Raw genomic sequence first — 22,111 nt, forward strand, 5'->3', positions numbered from 1 at the left:
ATTTTGATACCAACACTTTCGTACTTTTACTCAAGTAAATTCTGAATACCAGACTTTTTACTTGTAAAAGAGTATTTCTACATTGCAGTATTGATACTTTTACTTAAATAAAGAATGCGAGTACTTTTTCCACCACTGCATAATACTAACGTTCATACTGATATGATATTAGGCTGATGAGCTTGGCAGGCAGCGAGTTAGTGGGTCAAAACACTGACTGACTGGGGAAGGGAACAAGTGTGCTGTAGACATGAGTTATTACCATTATTATTAGTGTATTACAGTATTATATAGTGTATTATACAGTGCATTATACATGTCTGATTATTATTGTTATGATCACATCATATGGGATTATTGCTATTGGTGTATTACATGTATGATTATTATTAATATTAGTGTACAACATTATTGTTATTATTCATTATTAGTGACCTTTCAGCAGTGGTGGAAAGTAACAAAGTACATTTACTCAAGTACTGTACTTAAGTACAATTTTGAGGTACTTTTACTTTACTGGCGTTTTTCCAATTTTCAATACTTTTACTTCTACTCCACTACATCTCAGAGGCAAATATTGTACTTTTACTCCAATACAATATTTTTGAAAACTTTAGTTACTAGTTACTTTGCAGATATAAATTGTGACATTATAAAAACACACATTAACCACTTCAGCCCTATTTTATACCACGGCCATTTGAAAATAGACGATCTACAAGCTCACAACGCGTCGCATCGCGACGCGTTGTGAGCTTGTAGATCTGCTATTTTCAAGCATTTTAGTACTTTTACTTTTGGTACATTAAGTACATTTTGATACCAATACTTTTGTACTTTTTACTCGAGTCAATTTTGAATTCCGGACTTTTACTTGTAACACGGTACTTCCACATTGCAGTATTGACACTTTTACTTAAAGGGATACTTCACTTTAGGGCCGGGGACACATTTAAAAAAAATATTAAAAATAAATGAAAAAAGTTATGGAAAATTCATGGCCCCCTCACGCATTAGAGTGTCCTACTAATGTGTGAGGGGGCCATGAATTTTCCATAACTTTTTTCATTTATTTTAAATATTTTTTTTAAATGTGTCCCCGGCCCGAGAGTGAAGTATCCCTTTAAGTAAAGAATTTGAGTACTTTTTCCAACCACTACCTTTCAGTGACAAAAGGAAGGCAAGACCGGTTCCATCGCACACATAACAGTACAGTACAGTATGTATGTCTGCGTATGGATTCAACAAATCAATGATTAGAGATTTCTGGCACTGCCTTTCCTTCCTTACAATAGGACGCAGGGTGGAGGAGGCCCAGTGGAAACGGCGTGTACAAAGTATTCCATGGAGGCCATTTAAAAAGAGAGCCGTTTACCCAGGTCAATCTTTTTACCATCTTCCTAACAAACCTCCTACAAACGTCCTCCAGCCTCACTCAGCGGGAGGAAAGGGAAACCCAGTTTCCCCCCTCGAAGCTATTAGCTAGCTTTTCCCAGGCACCGGAATGGAGCATCGTGCATGTGCGCGCGTGCACGCACACACACACACAAACACAGACAACAGTAGCTTTGGCTTTTAACCCATTCAATCCGGGAACGCGTATGTGTCATTTTAGATTTCTTTGGCTGTTCAAAAATAGCAGATCTACAAGCTCACTATTTTGACATAATTACAAATTATTAAATGTCAACAATTTCTTTGTATATTTAAGTTGTCATATCTGCCCCGTGCAATTTTTTGATAACAAAGCCTAAAAGGCAAACAGAAATTATTTCTTTATTCATATGTTCCGATGTTCAACGCCAAACACACAAATAAATCGTTAATCGCAATTAATTTGAGTGACAATTAAATCGACAATTTGTAATGGTGACAGCCCTATTAGCACATTGACTGCCAGAGTTTATTCATAATATACTCACCCCCCTTGCCAGCGATTAGCGTGTTTTTTTGTTTTGTTATTTTGTTATTTAAATTCATTTAAGTTTCTCTGGCTGCGGTTATAAACACATACAAGGATCGACCAGCAGAGAGCAGCAAATTTACACCTCGATGACTCGCTGACTCACTCACCCCCTCCAAACAGGCTCAAACAGTCAAATACGTCATAACAGGACGTGACGTTTTCGACAATCGCCGACTAGACCGTTGTGATACACGACGACGATGACTGTTAGTCACCCAGACCAAAGAAAATAGAAGTGGAGCTCTCTGTTCGTTTTTTATACCGTGTGAAAAAATGTGTTTTTCCCTATTCTGGCCGAAAATGACGGGGAAAAAATGTGACCCGGAAACAGAATCTGCGTTATGCATCCGGCTCCGGGTGAGTGTGACGTAAGTGGAAAACGAAACTGATGATGAAAAATAAACAGAACAGCGCGATCACAGATTAAACAATGAAAATTCCAAAGAACGAGTTAACTCGTTCTTCAGAATTGCGGCACGCAAGCGATGGATTTGAAAAACGAATTAACTCGATCTAGGCAATCAATGTGTTAGCAGGTTGAGTAAAAGTGGCCTCCCGTCACCGCCGACTCAGACTAGCAGAGCTGGGTGATGAAGACGGATAATAATTGTAAAACGTATTTATCACTGTACATTTTGCACATAAAAACGTGTCCTCTGCATTTAACACATTGAGTGCCAAGAACGCATATATGCGTTCTTTGCGTTCTTTTGAATCCATCACTTGAGTGCCAAGAACGCATATATGCGTTAAAAAAAAAAAAAAAAAAAAGGTTTTTTTTTATTTGACCTTAAGACCAAGGAGATATGATTTTTTGAATATTTAGACTCCCATCCACTTCCTTGTTAACTTAGAACTTAAAAATTCTGTATCTCAGCTCCTGAGTACTTTTTTTTTCTCAATGAAAAGTCTCTGGCATAAAACAGCTAAAAAATCTGAAATAACTCTGGCATTCAATGTGTTAAACCATCCTAAGTATTAGGAGCAGTGAGGAAGCGCCGTTAATACGGCACCCGGGGAGCAGTTAGTGGTTAGGTGTCTTGCTCAGGGACACTTTTGACACACAGACTGGGTGGCAGTGGTGGAAAAAGTACTCAATTGCATTACTTAAGTAAAAGTATCAATACTGCAATGTAGAAGAACTCTGTTACAAGCAAAAGTCCGGAATTCAGAATGTACTTGAGTAAAAGTATCGGTATCAAAATGTACTTAAAGTACCAAAAGTAAAAGTACTAAAATGTTTGAAAATAGCGGATCTACAAGCTCACAACGCGTCGCGATTAAAAAAGTACAATATTTGCCTCTAAGATGTAGTGGAGTAGAAGTAAAAGTACTGAAAACTGGAAATACTCCAGTAAAGTACTTGAGTAAATGTACTTAGTTACTTTACACCACTGCTGGGTGGCGAACCAGTGACCTTCCGACTCTCGGAAGTCTTCTCTGCCCACTCAGCTATGGCTGAGATAATGGTGATGATGGTGATGATGATGATGATGGTGATAATGGTGATGATGGTGATGGTGATGCCAGTGCATGCAGAAAAACAGGAGATCCTAAAGCCTTTGTACTTTGTTGTAGGACGGCACCGCCAGCCGAAAACAGCCAAAGTATGAGCTTGTCGATCGGCTATGTTCAGTGAGTGACACTTATGAAGGACTATAAATCCAGTTTAATAGTGTACAAAAGACAGACAGGATGATTTATTTGTATGAGAAAAGAACAAAGAGAGAGACAGAGAGAGAGAGACAGAGAGAGAGAGAGAGAGAGAGAGAGAGAGACAGTGGTGGAAAAAGTACTCAAATTTTTTACTTAAGTAAAAGTATCAATACTGCAATATAGAAGTACTCTGTTACAAGTAAAAGTCTGGAATTTCAAAAGTACAAAAGTATTGGCATCAAAATGTACTTAAAGTACCAAAAGTAAAAGTACTCATTGTGCAGAATGTCCCATTTCAAGTTTTCAAATGTATACAAATCTTTTGAAAATAGCTGATCTACAAGCTCACAATGCGACGCATTGTGAGCTTGTAGATCGGCTATTTTCAAATAGCCAAAGTCTAAATAGGGTTAATGTATGTTTTGTAATAATAATCAAAATCTACAAAGTAACTAGTAACTAAAGTTTTCAAATAATTGTAGAGGAGTAAAAAGTTAAATATTTGCCTCTGAGATGTATTGGAGTAGAAGTAAGAAGTACAGAAAATTGGAAATACTCCATGAAAGTAAAAAAAATACCTCAAAATTGTACTTAAGTACAGTACTTGAGTACATTTACTTAGCTACTTTACACCAATGGAGAGAGATGGAAGTGAGAGAGAGAGAGAGAGCATGACCGTGAGTGAGAGCGAGCGAATGCAGGGGCTTTGGAATTCCACGCTTTTGTGTGTGTTTGTGACCTCCGCTGGATCCCAGCACCAGCCCTACATCCTATCCAAAACTCCAAAGCACAGACCAGACGGACACGGACACGGCTGACCCCCGTCTTCCATCCACCTTTCTATCTGAATGAAAGGAAACAGCAACTGCTGGCTCCCAGACCATTAAAAAACACAGGAGGAAGCCATCTTGAGTGGAGCAAGCAGCTTAAGGGCCTGCGCTTTGGCCGAGAGATGATGATGAGAGGTAAAATAATTAAAAAACAGCAGCAGGCAGCCGCGTCTGCCGAAGCCAAGAGGGGAAGGAAGGCAGGACGACGTCGTCGCGGTTCAAGAAAAAGCTGGACCCAGAAGCTTTTTTGGAAGGAAGAGGAGAGAGAACACCTACGCCATCCAGGTAACCTCCAACAACCCCGAACCGAGTTGCGTAACACCAAGGACAAAAACAATGGTTGAGTGTGACAGCCTCACCTGACATTACAGACTATCTGCTACAAACTCAGCTACTAGGGCGGCTGCATGATGACAGATTTTTCGGATCGATCTGAGGATTCTACACCACTGATTCTTAAACCTTTTTTAACCCATTAAGACCGGGAACGCATCCGTGTCATTTTAGGATTTTCTGAGTGCCGCGCTACGAGCTTGTGGATCTGCAATTTTTTTACTCAAATCTTTGCTTCTGGGGGATTCTACAAATGTCTTTTATATATTCTTTTATTTAGAGTAGCCATTTTTTTTTTTACCCCTTTTTCTCCCCAATTTAGTCGTTATGCCAATTGATTCCTCTCCACACACATTTGTGTGTTATCACTGCTGTTGTATCCTACTGACTCACCTGCCAGTGAGGAGCCCCCACCAGGAGGACGTAGGGCCTTCGTCCTACTCCTCCCGCCCAACACTCCCTGCTGACAGGTGCCGCCTCAGCCCATAGGAGTACGTGCAATGACCAATATCACCCTCCTCCCCACCCGGCTTCCCTCTCCCGAACACGGGCCAATTGTGTTCGTGTAGACGCTCGACAAAGCCGCATGCACCACGGTGGATTCAAACCCACAACCTCCGTGGTGGTGGGCAGTGACTTTACCACTGCGCCACCGAGCGCCTATACAAATGTCTTCTAAATCAGTTTATTTTTCTCAAACTTTTTCATGTCAAGGACCCCCAAAATGTATTTGGCTGCGGACCCCCATCTGAAAACATTTTGTTCCAGGCACCCCCAGAAGCAAAGATTTGAGTCAAAAATGTATATATATATTCAAAGATTTGCACATATTTTCACAAATGTTCAAGAATAGCAGATCTACAAGCTCGTAGCGCGGCACGTAGATCTGCTATTTTTTTATAGCAAAATAAATCTAAAAATGACACGGATTCTTCCACGGTCTAAATGGGTTAGTGTCAAGTACCCACAGTTCAACATGCATTAGGGCACGGCACCCCAATTTGATACGTTTGTTTATCTCTGGGACCCCAATCTACCCTGTAAAATCCTCAGTGTTAATTTAACTCTAGAGAGGTTACAAACGGAACCAAATGGACCCCCTAAGGGTCCATTTGGTTCCGTTTGTACCCTCTCAGAGTTACAGACCAGCAAGGTTCCATTTGGTTCCCTGATCCTAATTATCAATCATTTAGCTGGGGACCACCTGGAACACCCTGAAGGGCCCCTGGGGGTCCCTGAACCCCATGCTGAGAACCAGGGTTCTACAGGAGTAATGGACAAAGAAATACTACGACAATGTAGCTCAGTCCAGTCTGTTGTAGGTCATAAAGCTATACTTCATGTTGACACACCATTCAAAATAAATCACTCATTCTTTTATGTTCAACATGCATCATACATACATCTGAGAAATACGCCGACACCACTTTTACCTGTGACTGCCGAGTTGCACTTCAATTTGTTCTCCACTGGGGGGCAGCATAGCAACTTATCAATGCACTGTTTCTGGCCATTTGACTGCGACGTCTCTGTCTTACCACTAGGTGTCACTTGTGTCACAACAAAAAGCCACCATAGACCCACATATTTTCAATGGGAACTGTTCTACACCACGATGGTGAGACAGTACTACACACTTCATGCCTACATTCTTCAATATTGACATTGTGTTGAGCATTGTATCATAATATAATTATATATATTATAAGATAACACACATGCCTGAACTGCCACATCAAAATGAGCAATTGCTAGAACTTTTTTGAGCCTGTATTTCTTTCCTTGTGCCACAAGAGAGCGCTCTCTGACAACAAATTGGCTGATGGCTTTGATAGTTGTTTGTCTAAGAGCACTGTGCTGTCATTCCAGTCAAAATGTGTGAGAAATGTTTTATAAAATTATAAGACATTGACAGAATAGACTCTGTAAAAACACAAATAGATTGGAGCGTATAGGTCGCGTTCGGGGTAATGTTTAGAGTTTAGATTGTGACTTACGGAGTGTAGATGGGGGAGAAATCTCTCTATGTCGTTCATGTCTATGCCATCGTCGTCATCTACTTTACCTTTAATCATCCTGAGAGAGGGAGAGAAAGAAGGAGAGACAGACAGACAGAGACACAGAGAGAGAGACAGAGGGAAGGAGAAATACTGTATTAATAGGAACATTCATTATCGACAAACGCAGACAGGCGAGCTCAATCAACAGACCAGTGTCAAATAGAAAAACGCTACAGGCTGCAATCAATTGTGATGCATTAGGAAGAGCAGAAGAATGGATACAGAGATAGACACATGGCTGATGCTAAATGTAACATTTGAAAACAATGGTTGGACAATGAATAACGGGACCAGGGATGCTTGCTGTACTCTGGAAACCAATATTGGTTGTAATTGGGGCTGTCACGATTATGAATTTTTACCTGACGATTAATAGACTCTATGCACAGCAGCCGTATTATCACTTCCTTCACAGGTGTTACCAATGATACTAATGAAGGCTCTGTTCCATTTAGTGTAGCACAGTGGTTTCCACGACCCCCATAACTCTGAGAGTGTACAAATTGGACCCGTAAGGGTCCATTTGGTTCCATTTGTACACTCTCAGAGTTACACACCAGTAAGGGGTCATTTGGAAGCCCATGAGGGTCCCTGGACCCCAACTTTAGACCCACTGGTGTAGCAGAGTGAGGCAACATGCACAACATCAGCACCCTGACTCTGTTTGACCAGAATGGAACATAGCCTTCATTAGTATCATTGGCAACACCTGTGAATGTCTTCACAATATGGCTGCTGTGCATAGAGCCTATTGTCACTCAAGTAATTGCGATTAAACGATTTAAATGTGTTTCTGTCGTTGAACACTGGGACATGTGAATAGAAATTGCGTTTCTGTTAGGCTTTTAGGATTTTGATGTTGCACAGGGCAGGTATGACAAATAACCTAAATATATTAATATTATACTTGAATAAAAAACATCAATAGTGGAAATAGCAGATCTACAAGCTCACAACGCGTCACATCGCGACGCGTTGTGAGCTTGTAGACCTGCTATTTCCACTATTTTTTAAAAAAGGCGATTATACAAAATAACTGCAATTCTCTCCAATAATTGCGATGAGGCAATTATGTAATAATTGTGACAGGCCTAGTAATACCGATCAATATGTCAAACGCAATCATCCGTTATGCATGTAGAACTGAACTGAAGAGTTAAATCCATACGCTGAAACGCAGAACTGTGCTATATATGTAGCAACAATTATTTAGGAGAGCTTATTGGCGAGATAATTGGTCGTCTGTAAAGTAACAGCACGTTTGCAAACACATCACATCTGTGCTGAGAAAGTAGATGTTTTACCAAGTTGTCTGGGAGAAGGGATTATGTCACTTTTTACTTAGCTATTGAGAGAGCCTTGGCCAGAATAGCAACAACTAGAATAATCACATCTTATTTTAAACCACTTTCAGCTTAGCCTCCCTATTTTGGGCATGTCAGTGAAACTGTCAAAAATGCATGCACGCCACGCGCACGCACAAGCACACCCATACACCATCCTTATCCTTACACACAATTGGAGATGTACAAGCTCACTACGCATCCACTATTTGAAATTTGGCCCAAAGTAGGGACAGCAGTGTTATTTTGTTTAAGATATGTTTTGGGGCCTTTCTGCCTATATTTTGATAGTATAGTAGAGAGTGACAGGAAACGGGGAGAAAGAGAGACGGGAAGTGACATGCAGCAAAGGCCATCGGGCTCGGGAATCAAACCCGCGACTCGCCATCAGGCTGCATTAGCCACTAGGCCACCGGCGCCCACAAGTGTTAATGTGGTTAAAATACATGTATTTACTAGCCAACGAGTTTAATCTCACATATGTCCCTAAATGGTCATATTCACCATTGAGGCCAATGTTCTAATTGACATTGTTTTATTGGGCAGAAACCTCATATCTCCATATTTCAACTTAATTTTTTTCCTAAATCAATGCCCCTACTTCACCATACAAGAGTGTCACATAAAAGTAGAGAAAATAGCAGATATACAAGCTCACAAGCATGTATATCTGCTATTTTCATTACTTTTTAATGTTTTAAAAATAATAATAAAAAAGGAACTGTTTTGGACACTGTTGCCACCCAACAACAGTGTACTGTAGAATGACAATTGGCTGATGTGTATTGGTGTGTGATAGACTGGGTCATCCAGGCCTTAACACAACCACGCCCCAACCGAGCAGAACAGAAAGAGCCCAGTGTTGCCATGTCCGCTTATTATAAGTGACTTTGGGCTTCTTTTTCTGTAAAGTTGCTTGCTTGTAAATATTGGTAGTTGCGTTATTTATTTATTTTTCTAAAGTGTAGTTGCTTATTTGGGCTTGTTTGCTTTTTTATTTTATTATTACAAATATTTTCATGTCATGGACCCCCAAAATAATATGTATTTGTCCTTAATCCCCATCTGAAAACGTTTTGTGCCAGGGAGACCCTGTACCAGATTTGTTTGTGTGTTCGTCCAAATATTTAACATTTTATTTCAAGATTTCACAAGCGTCGCATTGCTTGTGAAACAAGTAGTGAGCTTGTAGATATTCTATTTTCAAATAGCAGATTTATATAGGTTTAAAGTGCTCATGTGGCCTATAGTCGCTTCTTTTGGGCTTGTTTTCATAGACCTGGTTGATCCTTTCTCTCACAAAATCCGGGCAACACTGAAAGAGCCTCGGGGACAGGCCTTACCCCTCCTGGTGGATGTGTGGCAGATGTTTGGCGGTGGCTTTGTAGTGCTTCCTGTGGAACTGGCTGAAGTCCAGCTTCTCTGGCTGCACGTCCCATCCTGCACCCCTAAACACAAGGCGACACACACAGAGTCACTGGATTAGAGATCAGCAAAAAAAGTGCAAATACAACACATAGCCAACATGGTCTTTTGGCTTTTTTTGTTCCGTTCTACTTTGATTCATGCTTCTAAAAGAAGACAACTGGATGTTGCACCTTGCATGCACCCAAGAGGGTTGGGGTCAGGGTTGCCAGATCTGCTTATTATAATTTCCCCGCAAGATTTTATTTGAAAATAGCCGATCAACAAGCTCACAACGCGTCGCATCTCGACGCGTTGTGAGCTTGGAGATCTGCTATTTTCAAATAGCTGATGTATATGTTAAAGTGCTCATGTGGCCCATAGTCCCTTCTCTTCTTCTTTTGGGCTGGTTTTCCTAGACCTGGTTGCTTGTTTCTCTCACAGAATCTGGCAACGCTGGTTAGGGTACTTACAAGTTTACGACTTTCCCAAATCCTAATTATTGTGTTTTTCATCCGACTGCCTCAAGTCAAGACCTGATGATTTCCTGCCCACTGTTGGAATTTGAGTTGTTTGTTCAACTTTGTTACACCTTTACTGTTCCCGGTCAAAAGGAACTGCCATTTTGACTAAAATGAATAGGTAAGACTCTATTCAGTAGATGGAAAACTCACTCTCTCATACACACACACACACACACACACACACACACACACACACACACAGTTCTAGACGGCTGGCCCACCTGAGGTGCCACACAGCAAAAATCTTCGTCATACGTCATTCAAAATCAAAAGTTTTAGACCATGTACCACAGCAGGTCAAATTGCTCAATTAAGGCCACACAATGTGCCTTAATTGAGTTCACTGCTCGCAGTGGAGGCGAGACACCACAGGTGTCGATTAGATGTAAACGTCAGGTTCAAAAGCCTATTGTGGAGGAAAACTTAATTGGTCTTGCAGCAATCAGATGAAAAACACTATATTTATGATTTTGTAGTGTTCTCTAATTGCAGAGCTTGACGTCAAGGCAAGTTTATGAGCTGAGAAAGCTGGATTGTTCGTGACGTTTTCACAAGATCAGAAATGTACTATGTTGAAGATTCAAAAGGATATCATATAACACAGTTATAGTGGTTATAATATATATATATATAGAGTGGTTCTTAACACATTAACCGCCAAGAACGTAGTCCTACGGTCCGTTAAATCCAACTGTTAAGCGCCGAGACCGTAGCCCTACGGTCCACAGTCTTTTCGCGCTAAAAATATCCGGGTTCACTTTCGGATTTTTTTTGATCAACTTCCGTTTCCGGTTTGATGACCGGAAACGGAATTATTTGGGATCCGGTTTTGACGATCACGTCCGCTCCCATTCTACAGACGAAACTGAAACTCAATTCTCTTCCTGTAGTTTTTTCTCCTCGCATTTCACTGTTTAACGTAATCCGCTCTAACTACAACATGGATGCCCCGTTTGACACGTGATTTTCACTGGGAGATACGTTGAGATGTCGCGGATGTAAACAGACCGTGTACGGCTCAATCTTAAGGATTTTAACAAGATCTATGGCGACATGAAAAAAACAAAAAAACAACAAAAACACCTTGGCACTGGTGAGTACATTATGAGATTAACCTCTGGCGGTCGATGTGTTAACCTTTTCAAGCCGCCCCCCCCCCAAAATAATCATATTTGAACTGGGGACCCCCCACCCTGACAAGCACATGGAATTGTAGGAGTTGAGGCATTACATTTTGTTTGACTCCGTTCCACAGATAACATTGTGATAGTCGAGCTTGGCTATTTTCACAATTTCTTTCTTATATTATTTGACAATTTGGCCAATGTTTGTCCAGTTTTTATAGCATAGTTTGTTGATTAACTTTGATGCAGTAATGGCCTTTTTGTCTTTTCTTTCATTCTTGGGTTTTCTTTTTCTTAACCCATTAAGACCTGGAACGCATCTGTGTCACTTTTTCATTTGAGCTAAAAAGCATTATTTTACACTTTGGCCATTCAAAAATAGCGGATATACAAGTAATATTTTAAAAAGAATGTGTGCAAATCTTTAAATATATATTGTTTAAAGCGAACATTTTTTTGCTTCTGGGGGGTCCCTGGAACAAAATATTTTGAGATGGGGTCGGCGGCCAAATACATTACATTTTGGGGGTCCTTGACATGAAAAAGTTTGAGCACCACTGATATAGAAACATATGTTTTTTCAGAATACTGTTGGGATTTAGAAGACATTTGTAGAATCGGCTTCAGGTCTTAATTGTCACATCACTGTCATCTGTGGGGACCCCCCCAAAATCATGTGGGGACCCCACAGGTTGAGAACCACTAATAAAACGCACACACACTAGTTCTAGACGGCTGGCCCCTGCATTGCCACACCGCAAAAACCTTCGTCATACATCATACGAAATCAAAAGTTTTAGACGACCGTGTACCACAGCAGGTCAAATTGCCCACTCAAGGCCAATCAGTGTCCAGGAAGCACTTTGCGAGCAGTGGAGGCGAGACACCACAGGTGTCCATTAGAAGTATGGTTCAAAAACATAATTGGTCTGGCAGCAATCGGATGAAAAACACTATATTTAGGGTTTTGAAAAACTAGCGTTCTCTAATTGCAGAGCTTGACGTCAAGGCAAGTTTATGAGCTGAGAAAGCTGGATTGCTCATGAGTAGCACAAGATCAGAAATGTACTATGTTGAAGTAGAGGGCATAAGATTCAAAACTGTATCATAACACACACACGCACACATTGATGTTCTGTAGGTAATATATGTACTTATTATGGTCTATGTTTTGAATTAGTTTTTACAATATTAAAGGTAGGGTAAGTGATTTGCAATTATTCAAATAATTGCAGAATGGGTCTATGTTCTGATAGTGCTCGTTACTAGAGTGTCCTGTCCATATAAGGAGTCTCCCATGTCTCTCCAGCTCTTTATTAAACAGAAAATGCATTTTCAGTGCTCTCTCCTGACTGGCTTAAAATGTGTCACCTACCTGAAAATGTACTATATTCTGTTTACTAAAGAGCTGGAGAGACCCCTGTGACCGAACAAACGCTCTGTAGCAATGAGCCCTACCTTTAATTTACCTTTTCAGTGTCTCATCTTTGAATATTCACTGGAGATACGCATGTTAACCAATGGCGGCTTAAATACCAGTGTGTATTAGACAAATTACTTCAAACATGACATAGGAGTATCTATGGGTTGCCAGCAGTGCAGACACACCCCAGGGAGAGGATATAATGACATAAAGATGATTTCCAGGGAAGGCGCTTGCCCTTTAAATATAAATAAATACATAAATAGTTAGAATACCTACAGTAAGAATAGTCAATAATCAATTTATTAAATTATAAACAATTAGGAATAAAATAATCAGCCGCGAGGGTCCATTTCGTGCCCCCTGGACCCGTTCTGTCGTGCAGCTTGCATCATCCAGCCATTAACCCATTAAGACCGGGAAAGAATCTGTGTCGTTTTTTGATTTCTTTGGGCTATTCAAAAATAGCAGATATACAAGCTCATAGCGCGGCACCGAGTGCCGCGCTACGAGCTTGTAGATCTGCTATTTTTTGAAAAATTGTGAAAATGTGTGCAAATCTTTGAATATATATTTTTCAAAGCCAACATTTGTAACTCAAATCTTTTCTTCTGGGGATTCTACAAATGTCTTCTAAATCCTAACAGTTTTTTTTGAAAAAAACGTATGTTGCTATATCAGTGGTTCTCAACTTTTTCATGTCAAGGACCCTCAAAACGATATGTGTTTGGCCCGCGGACCCCAACTCAAAATATGTTGTTCCAGGGACCCCCAGGAGCAAAGATTTGAGTTAAAAATATTTGCTTTAAAGATATATATACATATTCAAAGATTTGCACACATTTTCACGATTTTTCCAAAAATCTATGAGCTACTATTTTTGAATAGCCCACAGAAATAAAAAAATTACACGGAGATGCGTTCCCGGTCTTAACGGGTTAACAGCTCCGGCATCATGTGTCTGTGCTCACATCTGCCACGGTGGCCGGAACTACAGTAAGGGAGGCAATGTTACCGTGCAGCAGTTGCCATGGGAACAAGTCTCAGCCTCCAGCCACTGACTCACTATTCTACAATCCCATTTTAAAATGAACCCATTGAGTTATACTAGAGCCACGCGTTCATCAGGAGAGAATGAAAGTCAATACAGTGTTCTATTTTAAGCCATTAAGACCGGAAAGCAGACATACAAGCATATACAAGCAGATATACGCTATGAGCTTGTAGATCTGCTATTTCTTTTTGAAAAATCTGTTGAAAAATCTCAAAAGTTGTGCAAATCTTTGGATATATACCGTATATGTTTTTTGAAGCGAACATTTGTAACTCAAATCTTTGCTTCTGGGGGGGGGTCCCTGGAACAACATATTTTGAGATGGGGGTCCACGGCCAAATACATATCATTTTGGGGGTCCTTGACATGAAAAAGTTTGAGAACCACAGATTATAGCAACATAAGTTTTTTCAAAAAAGGATTTACAGTAGAAGACATTTGTAGAATCCCCCAGAAGTAAAGATTTGAGTTACAAATGTTCGCTTTAAAAAAATACATATTCAAAGATTTGCACAATAAATGTTGCCGCTATGAGCTTGTATATCTGCTATTTTTGAAAAGCCATAGAAATCTAAAAATGCATGGGTTAGGTGCACGTACACACACGCACACACACACACACACACACACACACACACACAGGTACCTACCCGTGTGAGTCCATGGTGTTAGCAGCCCAGATGTCTGTCCCAAGGATGTCAAGTGAGCCCTCTCGATTACCGTTCTAGGAAAAAAAAAGACCAGTAAGATAAGTACATAAATGCACACGCTTCCTGTGAGCTAGATCTATAGTACAAAGCTTTGTGCAGTGTGTGCGCACTGTATATCCGTCTGTCCCTATTTGAGTCGAGTTGTGACACATTGTGCGCTTGTAGATCTGCAATTATTTTTTTTGAACCCATTAAGACCGAGAAAGCATCTGTCACTTTTAGGTTTTTAACCACTTTAACCATTATCTTAAACTTTGGCTATTCAAAAATAGCATATCTATAAGCTCAATAAAATCATGAAAAGTAAACATTTGTAACTCAAATCTTTGCTTCTGCGGATTCTACAAATGTTTTCTAAATCCTAACAGTTTTTTGAAAAAACGTATGTTGCTATAATCAGCGGTTCGCAAACATTTTCATGTCAAGGACCCCGCAAAATGATGTGTTTGGCCGCGAAAATATGTCGGTGCCGCGCTATGAGCTTGTAGATCTGCTATTTTTAAATAGCCAAAGAAATCTTAAAATGAAACAGAATTGAATGGGTTAAAAGAACGTCAAATCGAAAAATGTTCACCTATAAGACACATCAGTGTATAGTTGCCGATACCGATGTCATCAAAACGGTCAAATAATGATCTAAGTATACATTGGTCAGGCTCTAGCCTCTTTCTCTGTACAACGTGTACAAAGATGTGTAGTAAACAGTATTTACCTGTACTTTGGTGGGGGGCATGAACTGGTTGTTTCGGCCCCTGCTACCGGAGCGCGACCCCGAGCCTGGTCTAGAACCTGAGCTGGGTCTGGAGCCCGTACTTTCATTACTGCTGTGCTCCCATTCATCCTAGAGAGGGAGAGAGAGAAGGAGAAAGAACGTCAATGAGGAAAATAACTTCACTCTGTACTAGGGCTGTCAAACGAATATTCGATATTCGAATATTATTCGAATATTGGGAAAATATGTATATTCGAATATGAAAATTTATATTAGAATATTAAAATAATAATAATTTAAAAAAAAAAGTATGTTTATTTGACAGGGACAATACAAAAAACAATGTATCAAGTTATAAAAACAAACAAAAGATATGTTTTATTGGATCCGAGCACTCGATACATTGTTTTTTGTACTGTTTCTGTCCAAAAAAAACATTTTCTTTTTTTTTTAACTAATATTTTTTTAATAATTATAATAATAATATTCGAATACATTCGAATATCTGCCAATTTTTAAGACCAATATTCGAATATCATTTCTGAGGAAAGTTGACTCTGTACTTTCATTACTGTTGTGCTCCCATTCACCCTAAAAGGGAGCCGGGGAGAAAGAATGTCAATGGAGTAGGCCTGTCAAAATGTTACTTGACGTGTAATTGTCACACATTTGTTTTAATTGTGTTCTTGGCATTCGACATGGGAACATAATATCATTTCTGTCGGGCAGAAACCAGCTAACTCCATTTTGACACTTTTGCATTTTCTTTCCATAAATCAGGGCCATAGAACACCCTTTACGTCTGTGTGTTGGTAAAAAATATTAAAATATTGAACCAATGAAAAGCATTAAAAAGCGCTTCTGACAAAACCAGCTAACTCCATTGGATCCTCAAACTTTCTGCTAAACCAGCTAAGTCCACGGAATTAGCTGGTTTTGCTGACTCCAGGCTCCACCCCCTTTTGACCTCCAACCTCATTGAGAGCTTGGAGGTCCATTTAGCTGTTCTTATCAATGATGAATAAAACCTCCTAACACCACTTGTTGTTTTGTTTATTTCCTGAAAAATGAACATTCCCTAATAATAACATTAGCTGGTTCCTGCCGGACAGCAGAGATATGCTATTTAAATCAATTTGACTTGACTATTATGTTTTAAACATTTCATATGACGAGCATCGACCAAATGTGCTTCAAAATAAAAACAAAATGCAATGGTCGACGATGACAAATTAAGACATTTAAAAGTGCAGGGACAAACAAAAGCAGTCCGTCTCAGGTTTGTTGCTCCATTAGGGCAGTGATTCTCGACTATTTTCATTTCAAGGACCCCCAATTTGATATGCATTAGGCCACGGACCCCCATTTGATATGGATTTTTATCTCTGGGACCCCAATCTACAACACTGTGTGAATTTAACTCTGAGTGTACAAATGGAACCATTAGGCTCCTTTTGTATACTCCAGTGAAATGTACACACACACACACACACACACACACACACAGCAGAGAACAGAATAGGCGTATTCCAAATCAATTGTATGTCCCCAGGCTTCAGCATGGAGATACACAGAGGTAGAAAGTATGTCACAGAGGTGGCAGTAGCACCATGACGATGCAGTGACAGTCACAGAGGAAAACTCGTTCAATATCACTGCATTCATCACTTTAAACTCCCACTAATTCCCCTACACACACAGACACACAGACAGACAGACAGACAGACAGACAGACAGTACTAACTATACTGTAATCACTATCAGTAATATTTCAAAACAAATCATAACCGGTGAGTGTGTTCATTAATTAAGGCACTGGTTCTCAAAGGGGTCCTTGTGGGGGTTCCACGTGGTCCCCAGCAAAATGGTGGTTTAACACACATCAACGTGGGAGTCCTTGACAGGAAAATGTTTGAGAACCATTGCACTGGCATCCGTTACGATTCTTCCATGTTTGACAGTACGTTATGGCTACAGCTCTGTGTTCTCAAGACTGCCGTTTCCCTCTGCTGCACATGATTAGCGGTGCATGCGCACGCACGCACGCACGCACGCACGCACGCACGCACGCACGCACGCACGCACGCACGCACGCACACTCATACACACAGGCGCGCGCGTGCGCACACACACACACACACACACACAAGCCTGAGGGACGACAGTCAGTCCAGTCCAGATGCCCACACACCCACACACACACACACACTGCGGCAGAGCCAGAGAGCTACAGCACTGTCTGGAGAACCCTGATGAAAATGACTGTTCACTAGTAGAGCAGCACACGTTCTCAAAGCAGGGTCTGGGGGGTCCCCCGGGGTCCTTGGGGGAGGGGGGCTTCCAGGCAGTGTCGTGGTGCCCCCCCCCCCCCAAAACACACAGTATGGCATCAAAACCTACTAAAAAATTAATAAAAAATACTTTATTCCTACAGTACATCGGCTATTTGAAAACAGCTGATTTAAACGCATGATCCGAGGGCAGAGGCACTGATTATTTTCTGATGGGGGTCCAAATAGTATCCATTTGGGGGTCCTTGACATGAAAAGGGTAGAGAACCACTGCTGCAGATCGCACGTGCATACAGTACAATAAGTATAGGCTACTGTTACGGGGCTTAAAGGATGACTTCACCCATTTTCATAGTACCCATAATTGGTCCTCACTGATGCTCATTATGATATGGTACCATTTTTGTCTACCCCGTCTGTGTCTCAAGAGGAGGGCTGTGGACAGTTCAGAAACCCGTCTCCCAGTGACTGGGATTCCAAGCTAATAGAAACTGCAGTCTTTCTATTCCTGGAAAGTTAGCATGCTATAATGGAAGTTGTTCTTGGCTGCTTTGATAAAAAGAAATTGAAATCTTGTTGGGGAAAAAAATAACCTGACCAATGGCGATGTCACTGGTCTGGTAGACACTAGTTTTTTTTTTTTTTACCCATTTTATCATGAGCATTAGTGAGGACCAATTATATGAAGATAGGTTGAAAATGGTCATCCTGTGGTTAAAGCAAAAATCTGTAAACATAATTAAAAGATATAGTGGCTAGAGAAGGAAACTAAAAAAACATTTTACCGTTTTTATTCTTCTTCTAAGTTCTAAACAGGATTACGAGGGATAGGCAAGTCTGAGGAGGTGGGTTTGAGGTTTTAACAGAAGTGTGGGGGCTGCTCTGATGTGGGCTGGGAGTGAGTTTATGTGACATCAAAAAGACATTGAACAAATACAGGACTGACCATAATAACCAGCATGTCATGCAGAGGCTCATTTTGACACTGGCAAGCAGAGTGTTTCTGCAAACCTTTGCCACAGAATCACCACCATATGAGGCAATGACAGTTAGCTTAGCTCACTGTTTCTCAACGCCTGGCCCGGGGCCCATAAGAGGTCCAAATGGACTCTTATGGGTCTGTCACTGTGATAGTGTACAAATGGAACCATTTTGTTTTTAATCATTGGGACCCTAATCTAACACAGAAAAGCCACAGTTTTATTTAACTCTGAGTGTTACCCTTACGGGGTCCATTTGGTAAGGGTCCATTTCGACCCCAGACCCTACATTGTGAACCGCTGGTGAGCTAAGCTAACCACTTAAGCCCTATTTTATACTTTGTCGTATGACAATGACTGACTTGGTCATTGTACACACTCATTTAGACAATTTTGTCCACCTAAATTAATGAAGGTTTGCCAGAAGTTCATTTTTGAACTTCTGGCAAACTTTTTTCCTTTTTTTTTACAGGATTTTGCAGTGCAGATTGGGGTCTCGGAGATACAAATGGTAAGAAATTAGAGTCCGTAGCCTAATTTATATCAAACTGTGGGTTGCATATTGTTGTATCTGAAGCCACAGACTTCACTATATTTGCTAAAGGTTCTACTGCACTTTTAGTTGCCAACAACGCCATATTGTAGTTAGTTTGATGTTCCAGAGGTGTGCATGAATGGTTGAAGAATGGATTGAGGCATCACTCCAGTCAGTGAGGTTACTTGCTTCCAATTTATTTCATAGTACAAACAGAGTACAAACAGCTTTCCTATGGAGCCTCAGCTCCCCCCATCGGCCCCTCGGCCTCTGAGTGACACACACACTAAAGCCCTATTCGCACGGGATTAGTATTATCTAGGGACCTCAGGTGATTTGTAATAGTTACGGGGGGACGTCTGTTTTTTAATCCCGTGCGAATCGACCATGTCGGTGATTTGTAAAGTAATTATTACAGGCCAAATTACCTACCATATTTCAGCAAACACAGTGGTCCTATGATAATTTTAGTCCAGTGCGAATCGACATCTCTGTAATTTGGGGTGTAATTGACTTTTTTTAAAACAAGTTTTTAGTTTTCTCCGCATTTTCCCGCTCTCTTTTCTGGTCGTGAACAATGGAGGCTATTCTGATATTTTATTTTAGTGCAAATATAGCTCTGCCTATTAATAATAAAGTTACGGCCGATAATATCACTTTCCAAACAATTAAATGACTCCTAAATAGCAAGTCAGGTCCTTAGCCCCATTACATGTAAAATATAATAAACCACTACTCGTGTAGATATATCAATAATTAATATTGTAACTCGTACAAGACACTGCACTCATCAAAATTTCGTTTTTTGTTCTCCTTTTTTTCTGTCTCTCCTCCCTGTATCGGTCTATGAGCTGCTGGTGTGTCTGCGCGTCCAGCAGACAGCTGCAGATCTGTGGAGCGGCGCATTTAGCGGATAGGCTACAAGGTTGTCACATGCACAAAAAGAACAGATTTACAAGCTATCAATGCTGTGCTATGGTACAGCCCTACATGATGTTAGCTTGTAGATCTGTTATTTTTAAGCATGCGCCACCGCAAAGTTATGACGTAGGCTACACACATGTCTCAGCCTCTCAAACGAAGCAAAACTGAGCATCAAACACTCCACAATGCGTCGCATCGCCATGCATTGTGAGCTTGTAGATCGGCTATTTTCAAATGGCCGAAATTATAGGGCTGAAGTGTGTTTTGTGATAATAACCAACATCTACAAAGTTGGCTACTAACTAAAGTTCTCAAATAATTATAGTGGAGTAAAAAGTACAATATTTGCCTCTGAGGTGTAGTGGAGTAGAAGTAAAAGTATTGAAATTGGAAATACTCCAGTAAAGTAAAATTACCTCAAAATTGTACTTAAGTATAGCCCTACAGTACTTGAGTAAATGTACTTAGTTACTTTACACCACTGCGAGAGAGAGGGGCTCGAGTCGCAAAGCGAGTTAATTCAGCCAAAATCTGTCTCTTGCGTTTCAAATTGTATTCTTTGATCTGCTGGTGATATAAATACGGAGAAATTTGAATGAAGTCTTGATCGGGGAGCTACGCAGTTATGGATCTCTTTGTGTCAGTCCGTGCGACGTATGGTTCGCGGCCCCGGCCGGAGCGGCTTGGAGCGGCAGGCGGTCCTTGAGTAAATGTACTTAGTTACTTTACACTGTCGATTGGTCTATATCCAGCCCAAGTCTGTATCATATTATCATACATTTCGACCATTCGAAAATAGCAGATCTGCAAGCTCACCGATCTTGTGGATCTGCTATTTTCAAAAGCATTGTGTCATACAGAAAACTTGTGAAATGGGACATTCTGCTTTCTACTTTTGGTACTTTATTTTTTGTAGGCTACTTTTACTCAAGTAGATTTTTAATTCAGGACTTTATACTTGTAACAGAGTAGTTCTACATTGCAGTATTGATACTTTTACTTAAGTAAAAATGTGAGTACTTTTAGTTTTTCACAATTTGTCAAATGTTTTTGAAAATAGCAGATCTACAAGCTCACAACGCATTGTGAGCTTAAATTGGTTCGTTCGTTCGTTCGTTCGTTCGTTCGTTCGTTCGTTCGTTCGTTCGTTCGTTCGTTCGTTCGTTCGTTCGTTCGTTCGTTCGTTCGTTCGTTCGTTCGTTCGTTCGTTCGTTCGTTCGTTCGTTCGTTCGTTCGTTCGTTCGTTCGTTCGTTCGTTCGTTCGTTCGTTCGTTCGTTCGTTCGTTCGTTCGTTCGTTCGTTCGTTCGTTCGTTCGTTCGTTCGTTCGTTCGTTCGTTCGTTCGTTCGTTCGTTCGTTCGTTCGTTCGTTCGTTCGTTCGTTCGTTCGTTCGTTCGTTCGTTCGTTCGTTCGTTCGTTCGTTCGTTCGTTCGTTCGTTCGTTCGTTCGTTCGTTCGTTCGTTCGTTCGTTCGTTCGTTCGTTCGTTCGTTCGTTCGTTCGTTCGTTCGTTCGTTCGTTCGTTCGTTCGTTAGTTCGTTAGTTCGTTAGTTCGTTAGTTCGTTAGTTCGTTAGTTCGTTAGTTCGTTAGTTCGTTAGTTCGTTAGTTCGTTAGTTCGTTAGTTCGTTAGTTAGTTCGTTAGTTAGTTAGTTAGTTAGTTAGTTAGTTAGTTAGTTAGTTAGTTACTCACAGGACGGTCGGGGCCACTCCAATCATTTTCAAAATGTTTTGATATTAATCTGGATCGCTACTGTATGGAACACCTGGCGCTGGTCAGACCGAGAGAAATACGGCCGCTGTTCCAACACCGCAATGCCACGCTCGCACACACACACACATGATGGACAATCAGGTGCAGCTGCGGTGGATCCATTTTTTATATATATGATAATGATTTTATTATTTTCATTTTACAATATGGACTGACAGTCCTATTGGCTATTATAGCTATAATGTCCATAGAGAATATATCCCCACCTGAAAGATGCTAATTAAACTTTATAACTTGCCTGGGACCATTCCATGCTTCATCTTGCTGTCTAAAATTATATTCCTTGGCTTGCAAACAGCCAAAACTTGTGTAGCCGATGAAACACAACGGCTTTGCATTGATGACACCAGGTATAAGAAACTCATGAAGTGCGTTCGGAAATACAGCACTGAACGGCGCGCACTGGCCAATACAAACTAATAGGCGAGTGCGCTCTGGTGCGCATGAATTTCCGAACGCACATTGCTGTCCAA

General features: G+C 40.7%; 1 protein-coding gene across 2 annotated transcripts in view; it reads right to left on the bottom strand.

Annotated features, from left to right (window-relative positions):
• ctif (CBP80/20-dependent translation initiation factor) overlaps positions 1-22,111 on the bottom strand; it is a 109,923-nt gene that overhangs the window by 58,507 nt on the left and 29,305 nt on the right. For both annotated transcript variants that reach the window (XM_080419659.1, XM_080419658.1), the window contains exons 4-7: positions 15,140-15,268; positions 14,368-14,441; positions 9,532-9,636; positions 6,783-6,861 (exon numbers count right to left, since the gene is read on the bottom strand). In XM_080419659.1, the coding sequence (XP_080275785.1) occupies positions 6,783-6,861; positions 9,532-9,636; positions 14,368-14,441; positions 15,140-15,268 (387 nt within the window). The remainder of the gene's footprint in view (positions 1-6,782; positions 6,862-9,531; positions 9,637-14,367; positions 14,442-15,139; positions 15,269-22,111) is intronic.

This window comes from Gymnoscopelus braueri, assembly GCF_963280865.1.
Source record: "Gymnoscopelus braueri genome assembly, chromosome: 22".
NCBI lineage: Eukaryota > Metazoa > Chordata > Actinopteri > Myctophiformes > Myctophidae > Gymnoscopelus > Gymnoscopelus braueri.